The sequence below is a fragment of the Pinus tabuliformis genome, chromosome 9 (assembly GCF_031772625.1).
Source record: "Pinus tabuliformis cultivar Carrire ecotype Pingquan chromosome 9, CPIR1, whole genome shotgun sequence".
NCBI lineage: Eukaryota > Viridiplantae > Streptophyta > Pinopsida > Pinales > Pinaceae > Pinus > Pinus tabuliformis.
Genome location: NC_142307.1, coordinates 753,961,701 through 753,973,010, shown reverse-complemented (window position 1 = coordinate 753,973,010; position 11,310 = coordinate 753,961,701). Strand labels below are relative to the sequence as shown.

Sequence of the window (11,310 nt, the reverse complement as noted above, 5' to 3'; positions counted from 1 at the left end):
AATTATTGATTTATAAAATATCTATCACTACTAAAAGCCTGGTTGATATGAAAACGGTGGGCAAATTCCATAGCTGATGCGAAGTCATTCACCGCTTTACACTAAATCAGACGTTCAATCATTAGTGTTCTGTGATTGTATATCCAACTGGCCAGTGATTGTACATCCATTTCGCGCAGTAATCATAATAGGATCTTATTGGTGGTAGAGAAATTGTATATAATTCAGGTTTACTTCCAATCATATTAATGTGCTGTGATTGTATAATCCAATTCATCCCTAAATTGAAAAAATATCTGGTCCACTTTAGCAAATATAAATGTCGTACAGATTTTTAATGTTTTGCAGGTTAAATTTAAAACATTTATCGCAAACCTGTGATGGTATATATATATATATATATATATATATATATATATATATATGTCATACATATTTTTTTATGTTTTGCAGGATAAAATTTATAAACATTTATGGCAAATCTGTGATGGCATATATAATATCTGGTCAATTGTAGCAAATCGAAATATAAGACAGGTTCTTGATGTTTTGCAGGTTCGAATTTAAAAACATTTATGGCAAATCTGTTTAAGGTTCGTCAATTCTGGGAGGAAATATATTACTCAATAAAGACAGGCTATTTGTTAATTTGATTTATTGAGCAACGCGTATGGAAATGCATATTGCGGTAACGTCCGGAAAAAAGATACAAACTTAAACATTAAGATTCCATACTGTATCAGTTTCCTGTAGCGAAAGGAAAAACTCCAAAGGCTCCATTCCCTTTTTCGATCAGATCATGGCTTATGCAGTGACAACAGTTTCAATAGTCGCAGCTGCCCCTCTTGAATGCACAACATTGTTGGAGCTCTCTTCTTCTTCTTCCCATATCTCAGGCAGAGCTCCTTTGATATTGTGAATACTTTCTAGGGCAAAATCTGCTCCCTTTGTCCGTACCGAAGTGCCTACCTGTAGAAAGTGAAAGATGACATTAATAATAAAAAGCATAGGCTCTCCTTATAAGAGCGTCAAATCTCACGGGGAATCATAAAGTCCTTACCAATACAGTACACAGGGCTGCACGCTTGCCTGCAGCTATATTCCGGGGACTGTCGTCGAAGAAAATCTGCAGGAAAACATAATAGATCTAGACACAATTATTATGATAGGGAGGGTAAAAATAATATGCATAAGGTAAACGGGACGGTAAAAACAATATGCATAAGGTAAAGAGAAAAAAAGATGCCGTGTGTCTGCCACAAGCCAGTGTTGGAATGTTAATTCCAACTGCAGCCAAGCTCGTGGACGCGGCATGGACTATGGCGGCATCAGGACTACGCATCCAAGACCTCAGCACCGGCGTGGATTGACCAGAAAACGGGACGGAATTCTCTCGGGTTGATTTCAGGTGAAAGGAATAATCCGGCAAGGAGCTCCGAGAAAATATGGAGCTGACACGTGGCTTACCACTGACGTAACGCAACGTCACAATCTCGGAAGGTAAACCTCAGCAGTTGTATGGTTTCCGATATCAACCTCTGCCGTCCGATCTCCTCGCGTGTTGTCAGCCGTCGATCTGTTGAAGGTGCACGGGCCTGCGTCAATTCAATGCATTGCGTGGCGTGTGAGGTTTTCCGTTGACCGCCGTGGAGGAAACGCTGAGCCATTTAATACATTTATGAAGGTTGGTGGAGGCCCGCCTTAAATAAGTTATGGGCACATACGTAAGTTTAGGTGAGGCCCTTTTAATTTTGGATATGGGCTTGTGTCCCATGTGATTAAAAAAAAGGAGAGAGCGTTGACCATTTTTTTATCAAAACACATGAAACAAAACAAAACGTGCTCTGTGTTTGTAATATGAGTAGTGCCTGCGTGCAAAAATGTGTGATGTTTTTTTTGTTGAGGTGTAGTGTGGCTGGGGCAGCAGCGTATAGTGTGTGGGTCTTCACACATGGAGATATGTAAGAGCGCAGCAGCGAAAGACCAGTGAGCATGGGTCATATGTTTTATACATATGTGTTGATTTTTTTTGAGAGCAGAGTGGAGCGAAAAGAATGGTGATGCACAGCAGTGCTATCCATAAATGAAAAACGAAGTGGAGCGCATGTGTTGTAAGTAAATTTTTTTTTGTATTGAGTATGCATGGAAATGCAAGAGAAAAGAGCGCTCAAGCTTTCTTGAAATTATGAATGTAATTTACTGCATATGTGTAAAATATTTTTACAGCAGTAATGTAAAAATGGGTTTTACAGCAGTAAACCCAGCACAGTGAACTCTCAGGTGGAGAGAAAAGACAGAGTTTTTGTTTTTGCTGAATGCAAGTTTTGGAAGATCCCTCTGAGTGAAAGAGGATGAATGTGTATCAGTGTTTTTTGTTTTAATGAATAGAAAAGTTTTTTATGGCTGTGTAATACTCTGTTCTGAGTTATTTTTTTTGAAAGAGGTTCTGTGCAAAGATCCTGGAATAGCAGAAACAGAGCACTGTCTCTGTGGTGAATTTTTATTTGGTTTTGGTATTTTCCCCGTGTAAAAATACCCAACAGTGGTATCAGAGCCAAGTCCAGGCTCTTTGAAGACTCAAAGAAGCTGAAGGAAGGTGTTGTTGCAGCAGTCAAACCTCTCCAGCAGTGTGAAGCCACAGCCAAAAGGGATTAAGGTATTTCTCAAAGCTTTTCTTTGTGTTACTGTTGAAGGAACAGTCAGTGATTTTAAAAGAAAACACAGTCAAGTATTTAAAGCCTAGATAAGAATGGCAAGGTCAAAGAAGAAAGCCTCCAGGGCTGTTAAAAATGTGTCTCCCTCCTCTACTAAACTAGAAGGGAATCTATTTGAAAGCATTGTATTTGAGGTTCCAAAGTTTGATGGAAACTTTGATGTATGGGAAATAATGATGAGGGCTTTCCTAATGTCTGAGGGGATTGAAGTCTGGGAGTCAGTGATTGATGACAGCAAGATGGATAAAGAATCCATGGAGTATGATGCACAAGCAACGAAACTAATCTTGGATGGACTGCCTGATTCTGTGAAGAAGAATCTTGGAAAATATACATCAGCAAAGGATATATGGGACAGACTGCATGACCTTCATGCAAAGGGAGCACTGACCATGACAATGAGTCAAGAAGAACCCATCATAGAAGCTGAAAATGAAAAGCTTGAACTTATCAAGCTTCAAGTAAGAGAAAGGGATGAAGAGCTTGCCAAGCTTAAGAAGGAGCTTGACCAATGCAAGAGGAAACATCATGAAGAAGTCATATCCATGACAAATCAGCTGAATGAAGCAAAGAAGCAGACAGATGCCTTGACAAGTCAACTTGAACAAAGACACAAGAAAGTGAATAAGCTTGTGGAAGAGATTGGACAGTACAAGGTAGATGTCTCCTCCCTTAAGTCCGAATTACAAGAAGCCAGGGAGCAGGCACAAGGAGCTGAGAAGAAAATGAAGAGCAGTCAGGCAAAAGATGAAGAAATCTCCAAGATGAAGTCTGACATTATCTCCTTCAAAATAGTAGCAGCTGAAGCTACTCGTAGCAAGGAAGAAACTGAGGGACAACTAGCAAAGAAAAATAATGAATGTGAAAAGTTAGAAGAAGAGATTGTCCTCCTCAGGAAGAAGGTTGAAGGGATGAACAAGATGATGAAGAGCTCTCAAGCTCTGGATGACATGCTCAGCGATCACAGATCTCCATTTGATAAATCAGGACTTGGGTATGTAGCTGAACCCTCAAACAAGGATGAGGATGCTTTATGCAAAGGAGATGTGAAGAAGCCAGAAAGAGATGGTGATGCTCCTAGTTCCAGCAAAGGCAAGGAGAAAAATGAAGGCTGCAATAGAAGAGATCCTGCTCCAAGAAGAAAACCAGCTCCAAGAGGAAATGTAGCTGATGTCAAAGAGGCAAGATGCAATGATCATCAACAAAGGATCTCAAGGCAGCAAGGCTTCAGAAGTACATCAAGGAAACCTCCATCTCCCAGGTACCAAAGTTCATTTTATGGTTATTGTTATGCTTGCTCAAACTTTGGTCATATGGCAAAAGACTGTAGAGCATTTCATAAAGATAAATGTTGTGGTCTCCGAAAACCTCCAAGAGACAATTTTAGAAGAAATCATGAAATGTCATTCATGAAAAATGTTGAATGTTTTAAGTGTCATAACATTGGGCATATGGCACGTGACTGTAACTTGACATGGGCTCTTACACAAGCTAGACCCATGCAAAAGAAGAAAGTTACACAAGTATGGAGAAGAAAATAAATACAGTGTGAAAGCCCCTTTAGCAACGCAGCTGATCTAAGTTTGTTTTGAGAAGACTTCGCTGAAAGAAGACAAGCATACATTAAAGGGGAGCTTGTAAATTTTTGTTGCTGAACTGTATTAACAGTCATTTGTTGATGGAGGATGTATTGCAGCGCAGCAGTTGCAAATGAAATCTTTGTTAATCCCTCTAAAAGGTAATATGCAGCAGTGATGAAATCAGCAATGTTTTTGCTTTGTTTTTATGCAATATGCACAGAAATGCATAAAGAAGAAAAGATGGCAGTGCTGAAATGTAAAGAGCAGCAGCGAGATAAGAGAAAAGTGCAAAGCATGGAGACCCTCACAGCAGTGGGAAGACAAAATATAAAACAGCAGTTTGAAATTTTTTTTATAATGCAATATGCATAGAAATGCATAAAGAAAAACAGGGGCAGCGCATAGTTTTAATGCACATGGAATGAATGAGAATGTGTGAGGCAGCAGAAAATTGAAAGGGATTGCACAGCAGTGCAAATTGCAGCAACAACACAACAGCAAGTGTATGGACAGCAGCAGCTTAAAGAAAAGATTTCCCATCGTGAAGAAGGAGAAGCACACAACAATACAAACAAGAAAGATGCAACAGCATTAAAGTTTTGTTGAAGAAATGAGATGTAATGGACAACAGCACATGCAAAATAAATTTTCCTTACAGCAGTAAAGGTAAATGTAATAAATTTGTTGTTCATTGAATTGAAATGCAACATATGCAACAGCAGTGAGTGTAAGAAATGCTTATACACAGCAGTGTAAATTTGTAAGTTGGGACAGTGTAATTGTTCCAGAAAAGACAGAGTATTTTGTCTTTGAAGAATGCACAGCAATGCAGGTGTAAACGCAGTAGCGTGGAGTAGACACAGCAGTGTGGATTAGATGTAGCAAAGAAGATGGCACAACAGTGCAGCAGAGAATATGCAGCAGCATAAAAGAACAATGTAATGAGTTTGCACACACAGCAGTGCAATGATTGTTTGTTTTGAAACTGCATGTAAAGCAGTGTCTGTTTGTAATCCCTCTGTTAATGAGGAAGGTGCTTTTCAGCACAGTGTCATGGTGAATCCCTCAGTCAAGAGGAAGATGCTTTTCAGCATAGTGTGGTAAATCCCTCTATCAAGAGGATGATGCTTTTCAGCATAGTCACAGGTGAATCCCTCTGTCAAGAGGAAGGTGCTCTTCAGCACATTGTTATGGTGAATCCCTCTGTCATGAGGAAGGTGCTCTTAAGCACAGTTTCAGGTTAATCCCTCTATTAAGAGGAAGACAACTTTGTTTGTTTGTGAACTGCATCAGAAGCAGTTGGTGAATCCCTCTATGTGAGGAAGTGCTTGGGTATGTTTGAACGCCCAGCAGTTGAAATTAAAGGGGAGTGTTGGAATGTTAATTCCAACTGCAGCCAAGCTCGTGGACGCGGCATGGACTATGGCGGCATCAGGACTACGCATCCAAGACCTCAGCACCGACGTGGATTGACCAGAAAACGGGACGGAATTCTCTCGGGTTGATTTCAGGTGAAAGGAATAATCCGGCAAGGAGCTCCGAGAAAATATGGAGCTGACACGTGGCTTACCACTGACGTAACGCAACGTCACAATCTCGGAAGGTAAACCTCAGCAGTTGTATGGTTTCCGATATCAACCTCTGCCGTCCGATCTCCTCGCGTGTTGTCAGCCGTCGATCTGTTGAAGGTGCACGGGCCTGCGTCAATTCAATGCATTGCGTGGCGTGTGAGGTTTTCCGTTGACTGCCGTGGAGGAAACGCTGAGCCATTTAATACATTTATGAAGGTTGGTGGAGGCCCGCCTTAAATAAGTTATGGGCACATACGTAAGTTTAGGTGAGGCCCTTTTAATTTTGGATATGGGCTTGTGTCCCATGTGATTAAAAAAAAGGAGAGAGCGTTGACCATTTTTTTATCAAAACACATGAAACAAAACAAAACGTGCTCTGTGGTTGTAATATGAGTAGTGCCTGCGTGCAAAAATGTGTGATGTTTTTTTTGTTGAGGTGTAGTGTGGCTGGGGCAGCAGCGTATAGTGTGTGGGTCTTCACACATGGAGATATGTAAGAGCGCAGCAGCAAAAGACCAGTGAGCATGGGTCATATGTTTTATACATATGTGTTGATTTTTTTTGAGAGCAGAGTGGAGCGAAAAGAATGGTGATGCACAGCAGTGCTATCCATAAATGAAAAACGAAGTGGAGCGCATGTGTTGTAAGTAAATTTTTTTTTGTATTGAGTATGCATGGAAATGCAAGAGAAAAGAGCGCTCAAGCTTTCTTGAAATTATGAATGTAATTTACTGCATATGTGTAAAATATTTTTACAGCAGTAATGTAAAAATGGGTTTTACAGCAGTAAACCCAGCACAGTGAACTCTCAGGTGGAGAGAAAAGACAGTTTTTGTTTTTGCTGAATGCAAGTTTTGGAAGATCCCTCTGAGTGAAAGAGGATGAATGTGTATCAGTGTTTTTTGTTTTAATGAATAGAAAAGTTTTTTATGGCTGTGTAATACTCTGTTCTGAGTTATTTTTTTTGAAAGAGGTTCTGTGCAAAGATCCTGGAATAGCAGAAACAGAGCACTGTCTCTGTGGTGAATTTTTATTTGGTTTTGGCATTTTCCCCGTGTAAAAATACCCAACAGCCAGAAATACATATGTGATGTGGAATTTTAGGGTTGCTAGGATGCTTTATAGGGCTCTATTACCGTTAAGTGTTGGATATCCTCTTTTAGCTCCTTTTTGCTGGAAATAAATTGAAGTGGGATATGATCAGACTATAATAAGAAACGCACCTGCTACATAGCTTTATGTTCTGGCACTAGATTACCGCATCTGTTTGGGGGCATGTGGTTGGTTGGGCAGTATTGCGGGATGTAATAAGAGTAACATGCATCACTTCTTGAAACCATGTTGTAACGGAACTGTTGAATGGGCACGGAAGTCATTTATTTTTGATATTCTCCTTATCTACATTAAAATCTGAACATTAAAATCTGAACTTAACAATACTTGTTATGAATAAACTTCGAACCCCTCATGAATAAACTTCAAAACCCTTATCTTGAGTGGGCAATTCATACCACGTTCCGAGGGTGGATCCTGGGAATGGTGGTCAGTCAAAATCGTAAAATTAACCTAAATCTCAACAGTCATCCTAGGCTGGCTCTGATGTTGGGTTTTCCATTATAACAAAATAGTATTTATGTTCTCAAAATAGATTCCAAGGTGGTGATCAATCCACCTATCAATTCCTAATGAGATGACAATTATACTAACAAATCTATTTTAACATGTTTGTACATTTACATTGGATTTCTTTGTACATTTTTCAGATAGATGATAATTTTTAATAAACATGTGTAGGGGTATTTTTGTCTAATTGCTAATTGGCTAAATATTCTGCTATCAAATAGACATAATACAGTCAATTATTTCACTGCGCCTACACCTATAAATATTCAGCAATCAAACAGACATACCGTCAATTATTTCACTGCGCCTACCCCTACCCCTACCCCTGTGTCATTATGATTGACGAATCAGCAATCAAAATAAGCTCAGGTGGCTCAGGTGTCAGTATGACCGCTCTGCGGAACCCGCATGGCTCAATCTTGATCTACATCTATATCGATTTCTCAGGTTATATATCATCCATTGCATTTTTCCAACAACATAATTTTATAGCTGAACGAAAATGGCAATCAAGTATTAGTCCCATACCGTCCTCCGTGGATCAGTGTTTGCAAGGCGAAGAGCCTGTTCTATGGCGTCTTTTGAGGGCTTGCAAATTACTGGTGCTTTTGGGATTGTAGAGTCAACAATCGGCATATCGCAGTCGCTATTTTTTTCAGTAATTTGTGAAGGAGAATTAAGTGTCTCGAAGCAGATTATGCCTTCAAAGCAATCTTCCAACCCCAGCCTCTTAAGGACCTTCGCAGCATGAACTCGGTCACCATTTGTAAATATCTGCTCACTTAGAAAATGGTTAAGATGCATGTTTTCACATTTGCTAAATGTCTAGTCACCATTATCATGCGTTAAATCATATAAAATATTTGAAGGAATCTATATCGGCTTACAATTTTCCGCTGTGGCATACTTAATAACAAGTTTCTCAGCAGAGGGTCCGGTTTAAGATTCTCATATGGCAATCTTCCGTGAACAAAACTGTATAAGAAATATTTGTTTCCAGTGAGTGAAGCAGTGGAGGGTTTCAGGTGAAATCCACTCAAGGTACTCCAAACAAAGTAAACAATGAAATGCTACCCAATGAAATGCTGAAGGAAAGGGCATAATTCTGGTTTTATTACCTGTGATAGTCGTCATAGTCAAATTCATATCCTACTGCCTGCAGGTCCAACAACATTGTGAGAAATAAACAATGAACTCATGAAAGTGATGTAACAGAGGATCTCAATTCGATCGCAATTTGCGGCGTGGAAGTTGAATAGAATTCCATAATTGTCACATCTTATAAATTGATATGGGCAGTAATTGTTAAAGAAAAGACATCTACAACACCTTAAATTTACATTTAAACGTCATCATCAATGGTGCAGAAAAAAGAATTCTTGCAGTTTGAAACACCACAGATAGAAAAACAGGGTTTGATCTCGTGTCTTCGAAAATGGTAGCTGGCGGAGTAGAAACAGTGCATCAACTCACCATGGGCAAAGCAAAGAAGTCCATGGAATAATCATGCGCTGTTTATCTCAGATGCTCCGCAGAAAGCATGGTGAGATGAAAGCAGTTCATAATTCCATTGTTAATATTCTACTGGCTTGACATATAGCAGTTGCAAGGTTGAAGAACTACCGTACCGGTCAGAATTAGAAGAACCGGTCAATGGCAAAATCAGTGATTTTAACCCTGAAATGCAATGTCAAATTCGACCGATTAAACGGGATTGAAATCTTACCCTGAGTCCAGCCATACTTGTACCATAACTCTTGTACAGCTCTCGGCACAAGTCTGGGACTCTGCTGCTCTCAACTCCGAGCTTTTGATTCACGTAATCTGTCATACAACAACCAGGTCTCAAGAACAATTCAAGCCTCACAAGTTTCCCTCCCCGGCAAAGTAAATTTCTTAGTGGCCTCTACAAGCAGGGCAAGTGTGAAGTGATTAAACTGTTAGCGTGTGCTCCTGTGACGATCGATCGGATCTCGATGGTATAATTGGTGTGTTGAACATAAAAACCATCTTTCATAATTGTTGCGATTGGTCGTGTGGTGAGGATGGTTTGTGTCTTCTTTTAATAAAAAGTTCGAATTTCGAGTTATGACATATTTGACTATATAACCAGATTATTTACATTTATAAACATAGCTAAAATACGAGACTTATAACCTAAACCCCATTTAAAAAGAAAAAACCATCTAGATCTACAGATACCTGTGTCTGACAACCTTTATGTTGCAAAGCTCAAACATGCATATATTCATATAAAACACCCTCAAATTAAATATTGTAACTCAGAATATACAACGTTAGGCTTGCTCAGTTATACTTCATAATACTTCATAATGGGTGTTCTTATTTGGATTGCTGATTTGTTGAATATTTATAAATAGATAGAGACTCCATTACTAATTTTCAGCTGATTGGCCAAATATTCGGTAATTAAACGGACATGGACTAGATTGCTTATTAAACTGAAACGGACTAGATTACTCATTCACCCAATATCCCACAATTAGACTGACATGGGCGCGGTCCATGTCCTCTGATTGCCCAATATTCGGCGAATCAGCTGGGTTTAGAATCGAACCTTAAAATTAACAATTAAAAAACACTAAGAATACATAGGTTTAGAGAGCTACAAAATATACCAGCGATGTTGTTGGTGCATGCAGCAGCAAGTCCGGAACTCAAGGGATATAATGTATCATCCAGATCTAAAACCGCAGGTTGAAATTAGAAACGAATACTATGACTATAGTTTGATACCTATCGAGAAAGAAAATTTAAAGGAAAAAACTCTGATGCTCACCAAACAGAAGGCAGTCATATCGAGGCCTCTGGTCTGTGACACGTTGATTCTCTTCTGGAGCCATTATCGATGACTCTGCAATACAAAAACATTAACTCAATTAAATACATGTCAAAGTCATCGAAACTACTAAATAGTGATTGAACGTAGAAACCCGATACAAACTAGACAACGATCCGTGAACATTGCCAGTAAGCGGTAGCAAATGCGTTGAATATGGGAAGCAGGAGATATACAGCTTAATGCAATAATGCAAAAGGGAGAAAGGCAATGTGTGTTGAAAAAATTGGAGATTGAACAATATGGAATACAGACAACGGCAAAGCTAGCGAGATTGTGCTGCAATGAGGCGGGGGATTGCAGAAGAAGGGGTAGCTTAAATAGATCTCCAACCACCGATATGAACTGTTGCGAATCTTGTGTACTTGACTCAAGCGTGGCCCCATTATTTCAAATTCATTAGGTTTCGCAATTATCATCAGAATTTATTTAGTTTTTGTGGCACTTTACTGGGTATAATTTTCTATGGTCTAAATTTAGAATCTCGTAAATGAAGTGGAGAATATCCAAAGCGACCTTCAGAGAAAAAACAACAAAGAACAAAACAAAGGTGGATAGTGGAAAGTTTTGTAAGTTAGTCATGCAAACCATGTATGAGAAATCTAGAAGATTAATTTTATCAGAGAAGCTGGATTTTTTTGGGTGGAGAGGGATTTCGAAAAGAGTCTCCACATTCTCCACCTCTTTTCCATTATAATAAAGTAGGTTGCACTACAAGTTAGTCTGATATTGTCAAGTGGGTGTTTTTTTTATTGCACGATGAGTGTGTTATTGCCATCATTTCAATGCCCTTTCGAGAGACTCGGCGAGATAATTAGTGGCCCTTGCAGAGAGTAGGAGCGAATGTGTCTTGTCTGGATGAAATTCTCCAGTGTGGTGACCAGCATGTGAGTTTTGTCTTGCATGATGTCACAATACACTATAAAGTATCCATGCTTTTTAGTGTATTAAAGCATTATGGA

At 39.3% G+C, this 11,310-nt stretch overlaps 1 protein-coding gene across 3 annotated transcripts; it reads right to left on the bottom strand.

The window, feature by feature from the left end:
• Positions 1 to 649: 649 nt before the first annotated feature.
• On the bottom strand, positions 650 to 10,628 carry LOC149150887 (uncharacterized protein C24B11.05-like). Of its 3 annotated transcripts, none has more exons than XM_089438369.1 (9): positions 10,525 to 10,628; positions 10,289 to 10,363; positions 10,128 to 10,193; positions 9,215 to 9,312; positions 8,607 to 8,644; positions 8,376 to 8,463; positions 8,017 to 8,262; positions 1,061 to 1,126; positions 650 to 969 (listed from the first exon to the last, which is right to left on the bottom strand). In XM_089438369.1, the coding sequence occupies exons 2-9, from the start codon at positions 10,350 to 10,352 to the stop codon at positions 805 to 807; spliced, it is 831 nt and encodes a 276-aa protein (XP_089294495.1). In that variant the 5' UTR covers positions 10,353 to 10,363; positions 10,525 to 10,628; the 3' UTR covers positions 650 to 804. The 3 variants fall into 3 exon arrangements, with proteins under 3 accessions (XP_089294495.1, XP_089294496.1, XP_089294497.1); XM_089438370.1 differs by having other exon boundaries at positions 10,454 to 10,622; XM_089438371.1 differs by lacking the exon at positions 10,525 to 10,628 and having other exon boundaries at positions 10,289 to 10,445.
• Positions 10,629 to 11,310: the final 682 nt, after the last annotated feature.